Source organism: Rhagoletis pomonella, unplaced genomic scaffold (assembly GCF_013731165.1).
Source record: "Rhagoletis pomonella isolate Grant_MI unplaced genomic scaffold, Rhpom_1.0 Rhpom_scaffold_00013, whole genome shotgun sequence".
NCBI classification, from domain to species: Eukaryota; Metazoa; Arthropoda; class Insecta; order Diptera; family Tephritidae; genus Rhagoletis; species Rhagoletis pomonella.
The window spans coordinates 17,193,522-17,204,638 of record NW_023458567.1 but is presented as its reverse complement, the minus strand read 5'-3'; the positions used below and the strand labels follow the sequence as shown (position 1 = coordinate 17,204,638).

Genomic DNA, 11,117 nt, shown 5'->3' with positions numbered 1-11,117 from the left:
AAGACCAAGAAGTCCAGTTAGGTACAAAAGTTCATTTAAGTTTTAAGAAACGTTAAAAGCTTCCTCTAATACTTCTCTACCATGAAGATTTTTGAATTTGATTGTTTTTAGATTCAAGCGTTATTTTTTTTTTGGTACCCAGTGTAAAAATGTAGAAATTTCGGTTTTTCTTTATACATACATACCCTGCAAACTAAAGTTCTCGAAATCTTAACGAGATCATTTCTGTAACGATTTTTTTACGAATCTTCAAGGAAAATTATATGAAGTGGTTGACACGAACTCGCAAAGATATTTCTGTACGAAAAATAAAGAAAACTCTGAAAAACTTCTGCAAGAAATTCTTCACATAGCAACATTATTTTCATTTCTTTACCGATTTTCTTTCGAAATTTCATAAAAGAATCGAAGTGTGCACAGTTTTTTCCATTTTAGAAAACTCGGCAAAAAATCGGATGAGATCTTTACGAATTTCTTAAAATTTCTCTACAATTCAGAATACTCGGAAAAAATGGTTTGCAGGGTACATATGTAAATATGTATGTATGGATTTACTTACACTTAAATTCACTCTCCCGCTGATCTTATATCATTTCACTACCTTCAAAAACGTACAAATACAGAAATATACGCCAGACTTTATTTTCATCCAACCATTCCTTTGGGTAATCAATTGTATGTCACCCTGCTTAGTAATTTTCGCGAGCAGCGCAAAAGTGCCGCTTACATGATTTATGCCGGTGTTTACATGGAGTACTTAAAAATATAACTGCCGGCTATTTGTGCTTATAAAATATTTATTTGTTTTAGCAGTTCACTTATACTTACAAAAAGAAAAAGAAATAAAAAAATAAAATAATAAAACAATAAAGAAATTCCTTGCAAATAGAATCAATTAAGGTGTCAGGTTCAAGGTGGAGTTGTGGTCAAAGTTATTTATTTTTTTCTAGAGATAAAACAGAAAGAAGAAAAAATCGCAAAGCAAGGTCAATGCCATTGATTTATAATAAAATTAATTATCTTTATATTGGTTGTACATATCGCTCGATTACTAAAAGACTGTCATAACTCAAAAAACGTAATTTTTGAGTAGATAATGAACCGTTAAATCGTAATTTATTTTGTGTACAAATTTTGTGCGAAAGTCTTATGTAGGTTCCGCGTAAAAAGACAATTGGGGTATTCACAACGGTGTCGTAAGTGTCGTATTGTTGTATGTCGTAAACTTTAAACGCCTAAAAAATATATAAAAAATATATAAAGGGGGCTCGCAAAGTACCATCAAAGTCATATTTTGAATTTTCGCAGTGTTAAAAAATAGTTGGTTATGGTTTCTAGTTCTCTAAACATTTATTTATGCTTTTAAAGTTTACGACATACAACAATACGACACTTACGAAACCGTTGTGAATCCCCGAAATATGTATCTCTTTTTTCTACAACTGTAAGCGTTTCTCTTAAAAAATCTCACTTTTTAGTTGTGACAGTCGTTTGGTAAATGGCCGTTATGCACAAACATACATAGTGTGAATGAAGCCTGTGTATTTGTAACTAGTGGTTTGAGACTATGGTAAAAAAAAAACAAGAAGTGATTCAATTACTTATACCGATAAAAATATGGGGTTTCGAAGCCAAATTATTAACTAATCCAATTAAAGAATATGCCAGGACCACAAATTAAAAAAAAAAAACGAATAGAGAACATTGAAAACTGTACAGAAAAAAAGTCTGTCGGCTTATATTTTTTATTATAAATTTTCGGTAATTTAAAGGCTGCTAATAATTCATAATAATAATAAAAGATTGGCGCTTACACATATGTTAGTGTTTGGCCGAGCTTCTCCTCCGATTTGTGGCGTGCGCCTTGATGTTGGAACACAGAGCGGAGGGACCTACATCTTTACGCCGATTCCGAACGGCGATTGTATTTTTATGAGAAGCTGTTTTTCATGGCAGAAATACCCTCGGAGGTTGGCCATTGCCTGCCGAGGGACGACCGCTGTTAAGAAAAAACCTTTTTCTATACTTTTTTCGGTGTTGCTTTGACCAGGGTTTGAACCCTGGCGTTGCGGAGTGGAAGTGTAGTGGTACTACACCACAGAGGCCGAATAATTCATAGGTTACTTAACACCCGGACATAAATTTTTCTCATTTAAAAATCAGAGATCGATTTTTGGCCATTCAATAATATAATTTTTTTTTTTTTGGTACTTTAAAAACTGAACATACATATCTGTTTGGTTATTTAAAAAATTAACTAAATATTTTAATAATTTGAGAACTGGATATAAATCTGTGGCTATTTGATAGTAGGATTGAAGAATTAAAATGAGACCAAAATTTTAGTAATATAAGAACTTTGATAACTCAAATACCTAAATTTTTGTCCAATTTTAAAGTAGGCAAATTTATGTCCAGTTCTTAAGGACATATACTTTTGAACATAAATGTGGGTATTTGAATTATAAAAATTTATGTCCAGTTTTTAAATTCGTATCGAATTAACAAAGATTTGGTTTTGACTTATTTCCAGTTATTATATCACTAAAATTTGTTTCTTTTAATTTTTCAAATATCAAAGATTTTTCTTAAATTTTTTAGAGGTAAAAAATATGTCAAATTTTTACATTATCAATAATTCATGTTCGATTTTTAAATGACTAAAAATTATAAAAAATTTAATAATTGAATGGTCGCCTCAAATAACGTTGTAAGCGACAAAATTATAATTTTACAAAATATTTAGAAAAAAACACTTGTTTCCTGACGCGCAAACGAGGATTTGATTTGGTTTTCTACTTTTTTGGTATAGCACTCTTCAAGAATCTTGCCTTAAAAAAAAATAAAATATACACATTTATATCTTTAAAAGCAAGTAAACTAGCTTTGAACCAATTATCGCTTACAACGTTATTTGAGGCGGCCATTCAATTGCAGTTATCTTAAATGACTTAAAATTTATGAGCAAACATTTATGACCAATTTTTGAATTACCAAAAAATTAGGGTTTGCTTTCAGCTGGGCGAAAATTTATATGCAGTTTTTGAAAATATTAAAATTTTGTGCACAGTTTTTAGAAGAGCGAAAATTGTTGGCCAGTTGTTTTAGCATAAAGATATTATGTCCACTCTTTGAATCATCACATCAGGTTTTAGATGGGCGAAAATTTATGCACAATTTTTAAATGGTAAAAAAATTATGCGCAGCTATAAAACTGTTTAAAACGTACATACATTTTCTTCCATATGAAAATAGATTTTGTTCATACGTTATATGGAAGAAAATACTCAACATCCTCGAAAAAAAATCTTAAAAGTCAAAGGTAATTTTTAGGGACTCGAAACTTGCACTTTATTGCACTAAAATTGAATGAGCGACAAAACTGCATACTCGAAAATTTTCTAAACATACTGAATTAAATGTTTGAAATTTTGATGCAATTTTTTTTTAAGTTTGATTAATTTTTGTGAACTTTGTGGAAGCTTTGAAACTTTTATTCAATTAAATTAAAATTTTAAAAAATAAATAAATAAGCACAAGTTGAAACAACACCATTTTGAATTTTGCGACTACCTTATTGACTACAACTGTATGTACAGTTATTAGATAGGAGCAAATGTATATAGATATGACCAGTTTTCAAATGACAACCAAATGTATGTTCAATTTGTTAATGTTGGTCTTTTAAATGACCAGAAAATTGTGTCCAGTTTTTAAATGTCCAAAATATAATGCTTAGTCTACAATTACGATCTCTTTATTGTTACAAAATAATGTGCAGTTTTAATGCTCTCTGTTTTTAATACTCAAAAATTATTACAGATTAACTTATTCAACTAACCAAAATACTTGTAAAGCTCAAACAAATTAATCGCTTTAGTATTCCTTTATACTATGTGTCAATGTTGTTAAGAATTGAGAAGCCAAATTTTTTGCCGTTTAGCATACGTGCATTGTTGGGGATTCAAGATCAATACTAATATTTATGATTATTAGATTTAATGATCCCTCTCATAGCGGATTATTCAGATAATTAATTTCAAAAATATTTTTATATTTTCTCACAGTCGGAACTAGCTTCCGAGTTGTAACAAAAGTATATTCTTACATGCATATTTATGTACATATATGTACATATGTATGTAGATTGAATTTAATGCCATTTAAGTTAATCGGAAATATTAATAATCTTTTAACGTGCCATGACCATCTAAGGCTTTAATCTGATTGCTCGCAATTAATCAGTCTTTTCATTAATAAAAAATCTGTTTGTTTCTCATTATTAATAGCTATCAATATGTATAAAAGATTAGCACCCACCTGTTGTTGTTGTCTATATTTTAGTTGATTTCCGTTTGTTCCGCTGCTTGGTTAAAAAAAAAGCTGCTGCTGCTGCTGATGGCAACCGTTGAGCGTGTCAAACTCTTGTGTTGCTGTGTTTTGACTGAGCCTTCGTTGTTTTGATTGTTGTTTTTTTGTTTAAGAAATTATTTTAATTTACTCCTACTCGAACGAGTGTCTCTTTTGTTGGCTTGCTTCTTATCTCCACTAATTAAAATATTTATGTTTTACTTCTGATTTTCGTACTAGAAATTGTTGTTGTTAATGAAATTCAGTTTAAATGCTTTCAAGTTTTTTTGGCGCTGGTATTTCATAAATGCTGAAAGATAAGAAATTACGATTTTTTTAGTTTCTTGAAAAGTAGATTTTAATAAAGTATTATTTTATATAAAAAAAGTTAAAGTCAATTTAAAAATCAAATGCATACCTATTGATGAGTCGATTAGGCATATTATCAGATCTACTTCCCTATATGTTCATACATTTACTATATTTCTTTATGCATAGCAAAGGCTCTAATTTAATGTTTTACTAAAATTTTGTATATGTATGTATATTTTAAAGTAAAAAGCCAACAAACCGACTCTTGGGAGTTTAACCAACATTTTTTTTAATTCATCTGTACATCTGTATGTGGAAGGATATGGTTTGGAATGATAGATCACAGCATTTGACTTATTTTACGATGACACTTGCTAAAATAAAAAAATAGGGGTACATTTTTTCGACATAGAATAATCCTAGGGGGTGAGAGCATTAAAATTCCGGCATCACTGTATTTGGACCACCCTAATGTACACTCGTAATAGGTAATGCGAAATGGACAGGTACACACTACCATGGTAGGGCTCGATGCCTATATAAAACATAAGCATTCGGCACGTGGTTGCCAGAATGCTCCACATCGAGTGGACACCAGCCAACGCTATCCTCAATTGAGTCTTAAGCCAAAACCATTACTTTACCGAAGGTGCCATGAGTAATTTGGTATACGTTTCAAGTGTTCCCGCCATTTATTGTAATTCCTTGAACGGCTTCGCTTAGACTTTGCAGCCTGCAGTACTCAGGATTGGTGATCGGGGGCTGAACTCCCCACACACGCAAATACCTTATTCACATAACGATTCAAAAGACTCTAGACTACACGCAATGAGCGGCATTTTTGAGCGGCTGAGCGGCGCTGTTCAGCCACCCAGAAATTCCGCTCGGCCGCTCATTGCGTTGACTCGGTCTTTCCGTTGAAACACAATACCGACGAACGGCGAATTTTCGCCCAGTAGAGCGGCGACGTCAACAACTTTCGCCCAAAAATTTCGCTCCGTAAAACACAACTACGCTGGTAATGAAATCAGCTGCTTATGACAAGGTACAATTTAAATTTTTACAAACGACAAGATTATTATTTATTAACAAAAGTGAATACAGTCTTTTTCAATTTCGTTTTAAAAACCTGAGAATATTTAGCATATGACCACAGTGGATCATATTTTGCCGCTGCCATCAGCGACGACAATAGTAATAAGTCTATCGTCGCTAACAGTCGTCGGGCGAACTTCGTCGTTTGCTTTGGTTTTGCGCGTTCTCATATACATAAGCAAACATTCGCCGTTCCCCGGCATTGTGTTTCACCGGTTACACTCTGTTAAAACTCTCCAGAAGCGTTGCCATCTTAATAAGTTACAGTGGTTTTTCAAGCGCTGGAATGGGACTAGTGCCCTGATGAGAACGAAAATCTTATCGAGAAACCTCCGCTCACGTTTTATCATAAATATGACGCACCGTCAAGCTTAGGTTATGTCTCTAAGATTAACGTATTCGTACATACATATATTGATGCAACAAGATTGAGCTACGCCGAATAGAAGTTTGCATTGCTTTTGACTAAGAAAAGTATGTTTCAACGTAAAAACTGGACATATACTTTTAGTAAACAAGAAGTTGGATATATGTACGCAAAGACATTTAGAATACTATCTGGTTTTAAACTAGGCACCATTTTACTGTTCATTTTTTATATAGTTTTTCCATAATTATAAAACCGGTCATAAATTCTTGGTCATTCAATAATTGAGCATATATTTTCGATTATTTAAAAACTGGACATACTTTTCTGTTCATTTAAAAGTTAAGCATGAATTTTTGTTTAATTTAAAATTGGGCACATTTTTGGTAATTTGTAAAGTGGATAGAAATTTCTGGTCATTCGGTAACCGAGCATAAATTTTTATACCCGAGCGCACTTGTGCACAAGGGTATATTAATTTTGTTCACATAACGGTTGTTTGTAACAGCCAAAACGAATCGAGATAGATATAGACAAATGTATACATAAATGCTCAGAATGAATAGAGAAGTCGATTAAGCCATGTCTGTCTGTCCGTCCGTCTGTCCGTCCGTGTACACGATAACTCGAGCAAAAATTGAGATATCTCAACGAACTTTGGTACGTAGGTTTCCATTTATCCAAGGTAGGTTGGTATTGAAAATGGGCGAAATCGGACTGTAACCACGCCCACTTCCCATGTAACGGTAATTTCCAGAAATACGAAAACTGCGATATTTTAGTAGCTACTGAAGATAATTCACTCAAAATTGATATTTACAATAATTTTCAGGCGAAAAATAAGAATATTATACATTTTTAGAAAATAGGCGTAGCCACGCCCCCTTATGGTTACATGTGTATACCTTGGTAACCGCTGTACCAATTTCTTCCAAACTTGGCACAGTTATTGGTCTTGGTACAGCATACCAAATGGCCGAAAATTTTTAAAATCGGACAATAACCACGCTTACATTCCATATAACGGTAATTTAGAGAAATACAAAATCTTCGATAAATCAGTAAATATTAAAGCTAATTTATTCAAAATTGATGCTTGCAACAACAAAAAAAATTTGATGTTTGCAACAAGAAATACGTTTATGATACAATTTTGGAAAAGGGGCGTGGCACTGCCCACTTATGATCACGTATATGTATCTCAGTAACCGTTCAACAAAATTGAACCAAACTCGGTATGGTTATTGTGCTTTCCACATAAAAGCAAAATGTTGAAAATTATTGAAATCGGACTAAAATTACGGCCGCTTTTCATATAACGGTAAATCTGAGAAATGCTTGAAACTTCAATATTTCAATATTAAGGAAGCTAATTTACTCAAAATTGATACACCCCGGCTTACCATCTCGAAAGTTTCGGAAAGATGAAAATCGTACATTTAATATTTGCGCCGGGTATTTAATGTTCGGCTCCGGCCGAACTTAGACTTTCTTACTTGTTGTTCATTAAAAACTGATTATATATTTTTTAGAAATTTTAATACCATAACTAAATTCTTTATCGTTAAGCTAGTGGTCATAAATATTTGGTCATTCCAAAACTGGACTAACATATCTGGCGATCTTCAACGGAAAAAATGGGTTTTATTTGAAAACTGAAAACAGTTTATTGGTTATTTAAAAACTGGACATAAATTTATGGGAATCTTAAAAACTGGACATAAATTGTTGTTTTGTGAAACTGAATTTAATGCTTGTTACATACAAACTGGACATAATTGAAAAATTAGACATATATTTTTGGTAATTTGCAAACTGAACATAAATTTTGGTTACTTTAAAACCGGGCATACATTTCTTGTTCTTTCAAAAAATGGGTACAATTTATTTTATGGTAATTGAAGATATGAACATAAATTTATGATCATTAAAAATCCCGACATACATTTTTGGTAATTTTAAAATTGAATTTATTTCTTGCTCACGTACAAACTGGACATAATTGTGCGATTAATTTAAAAATAGGACTTACACTGCCGGAACAAAGTATTGGCACAGCAGATTTTTCACAATACTTATATGCAACAATTTTTATTCTATTAGTTTTAAGCCAATTGTGTATAAAAATATGGTTCATTCTACAACGTAGCATAAAAATATAATTCCTAAACTGTGTGCAAAACTCGTGAAAATTCAGGAAACTTTCATGCGAATTTTCAGATTTTTTAGAATTTTTTTGAGTATGTAGTTTTTCAGAGAATTTTTTTGTTGAAGGTGTTTTGCATTTTTTCCATATAAAGTATTTTCGAAAAAATTTTGTTTGTATGGGAGAGACTGCGTGAAAAAAAAATTGTCAAAAGTCAACGATAATTCCTAGCTACTTAAAAGTTGTACTTTATTATAATAAAATTGATTGGCCTACAAATCTGCATGCTCATCCTTAAAAATCTGATTAAAACGTTTAAAATTGCATGCAAATTTGCTGAATTTTCGTGAGTTTTGCACAAAGTTTAGGAATTATATTTTATTGTTTTTGGTGTAGAATGAACCACATGGTTACAAAAAATTGGCGAAAAAATATTAGAAAAACAAATTGTTGCATATATTGCGAAAAATTTGCTGTGCTAATACTTTTTGCCGGCAGCGTATATATTTGCCGGAATTTGATGGTATAAGTGGATGCTCTTGCAAGCCGCTATCACATTCATAAAGCCACTGACGAAACTTTTTTATGAAAAGTCTCTACCCCTAACTTGCATAGTTATCAAATTATAGTTGAAAGGGAGCCGGATTAAATGGAGAATTATATAAATTAATATATTATTTATTTAATGATTTAAAATTCGAGAGAAAAGAAATAAGAAAATTAAAAAATATTCCTCACGCGGCTATCAATCACTCACTGTCAGCGTGCATTGAAAAGCCATATTAACAACTGCGTATTATGCGAAAGTGCAATTTCCAACACAATCAACTTAATGCACGCCCAAGTAATGCCGACAACGGTCAAGGCGTATCAATGTCAATAGTAAAAACAACAACAGCAACAAAACTCAAGAAGCGCCCACAAAGCCAACATTAAGCAGCGGCTACGACAGCAACAGCGGTCGAGGTCAACTTTTTCGTGGAAAGAAGACAGCAGCGAAAAAGAAGAAAAAGAAGAAAAGGAAGAAAGCATTGCAGTTACAACGATCGCAGAGAAATTTTTGCGAAGATGATGATGGGTGCAGTGAAGTTGAGCGGGAAGAGAAGAGTGAGCGATGCATTGCTTGAGTGAAATAAAGAAAGTGTATAGGTGAGTGAAAAGACGGCGATTTGTAATTCTTGCAAGCAAATGTTAATGAGTTAGTTAACAAACGATTGACGCTTTTGTTTACTGATTATTGTTGTTGGTACTGCTGCTTGTTTGGTTGTTCGATTTTTGATTTCTTCTAAGCGGCCGACACGCAACGCATTTTAAGCGTTTAAGCGCAGACGCCTACAATTTAAAAACGTGTTTAAGATAAGATAATTGTATGTATGTAAGTAAGTAGGTTTTGGAAGTATATAAGTATTTCGGTAAGTATGCAAGTACTTAAGTATTTAATTGTTTCTTTGAGTAAGTATTAAAGTATTTAAATATTTAAGTTTTTAGACTTTTTATATCTCGGTACATAAGTATTTAAGTACTTAAGTTTTAGAGTACTTAAGTAGTTAGATACTTTAATATGTAGTTACTTGGGTGTTTAAGTTTTAATTATTTAATCTGTGAAATGTTTAATAAGATTGCAACTGAGTGTATAAGTATATAACTATTTAAGCATGTGAGAAAGGTTGTAAGTATGGAAGTATTCATGTACTTAAGCATTAAATTAGTCAATTATTTGAGTTTTCAGTTATATCATATTTAAGTACTTAAGTATTAAGTACTAAAGGGCTTAAGTATTTGGTTGAACTTTCTGATTGAGTGATAACATGACTTAGTTTGGAACGAATTTCCGTCATCCCTTTTAAGTTTTACAATACTAAAGTATTTCAAATTACAAAGGTATGTAAATACGTAAGTACTTAAGTATGTAAGTAAGTAAGTGTTAGGGTACTTAAGTACTCAAAATCATAAATATGTATGTAAATATGTAAGTGCTTAAGTATTTAAGTATGTATTTGCTAAGTACTTAAGTACTTTAAATCATAGATATGTAGGTACATAAGTACTTACATAAGTCTGTAAGTATGAAATTAAGTCATTGTATAAGTACAAAAGTTCGTAAGTCCATAAGCATACGAACAGCGCCAAAAATCGCATTGAGTCACTCAACTTTGTTGCTGATCAACAAAGAAACCCAATGCACTAATGCTTGCTGTCAAAGTTGTTGTTCCCATTTAATTGTTGTTATTGCTATTGCAGACTTTCTTTATCCATTGGCAACACAACGCAATCGCCGCCGCCAACGGCATTTTAATGCGAAATTAGTGAGAATAAGCGCATGTTTAGGCGTTGGGACTCAGCTGCTTAGTAGCCGCAAACTCTTACACCTTTCTTTGCTGCAGTGCGGCTCTACCTGCTTCTTCTTCTCCTTCTCGTTCGCCATGTCACCTCAAATTCAATGGCAATAAATAAGCATTGAGTTGTGAAAAATAATCGTAAAAGAATTTGCCGCCGCTGCTGGTGAAACTGAACACAACAGCCAAACAAGTAAGCAAAGTGCTATTTATTCGCCGCAACCGCCGCCGCCGCCAACGCCACCGCCACCGCCACCACTCGACTAAGCATGCACTTCAACTCAGCAACGCTTAGCAAAGCAGTCATCAAGCTTACATTTGCTGAGCGGAATAGCTAATTAAGGGTTTTGCCGGATGGATGCGCATTTTCGATTAGCTTATTTGTTTGTTTTGATTTGGTTTCTAGTTTTATGTCTTCATTTGCTTTCTTATTTTAACTTACTTTGACAACTTTTTCCCTCCCCTAAAAAAAAATATATTTGTATTTTCACTTGTCTCCTTTTCACCTCTA

At 32.6% G+C, this 11,117-nt stretch overlaps 4 protein-coding genes across 4 annotated transcripts in view; 1 reads left to right on the top strand and 3 right to left on the bottom strand.

The window, feature by feature from the left end:
• LOC118748889 (guanylate kinase-like) overlaps positions 1-4,390 on the bottom strand; it is a 42,703-nt gene extending 38,313 nt beyond the window's left edge. Inside the window, exon 1 of the mRNA XM_036483612.1 lies at positions 4,321-4,390. The gene's annotated coding sequence lies outside the window, so the exon portion shown is untranslated. The remainder of the gene's footprint in view (positions 1-4,320) is intronic.
• LOC118748887 (disheveled-associated activator of morphogenesis 1) overlaps positions 1-4,396 on the bottom strand; it is a 119,299-nt gene extending 114,903 nt beyond the window's left edge. Inside the window, exon 1 of the mRNA XM_036483610.1 lies at positions 4,321-4,396. The gene's annotated coding sequence lies outside the window, so the exon portion shown is untranslated. The remainder of the gene's footprint in view (positions 1-4,320) is intronic.
• LOC118748888 (guanylate kinase-like) overlaps positions 1-4,407 on the bottom strand; it is a 24,299-nt gene extending 19,892 nt beyond the window's left edge. Inside the window, exon 1 of the mRNA XM_036483611.1 lies at positions 4,321-4,407. The gene's annotated coding sequence lies outside the window, so the exon portion shown is untranslated. The remainder of the gene's footprint in view (positions 1-4,320) is intronic.
• LOC118748381 (hepatoma-derived growth factor-related protein 2-like) overlaps positions 1-10,873 on the top strand; it is a 25,356-nt gene extending 14,483 nt beyond the window's left edge. The window contains exons 2-3 of the mRNA XM_036482751.1: positions 9,154-9,377; positions 10,755-10,873. Of these exons, the coding sequence (XP_036338644.1) occupies positions 9,154-9,377; positions 10,755-10,873 (343 nt within the window). The remainder of the gene's footprint in view (positions 1-9,153; positions 9,378-10,754) is intronic.
• Positions 10,874-11,117: the final 244 nt, after the last annotated feature.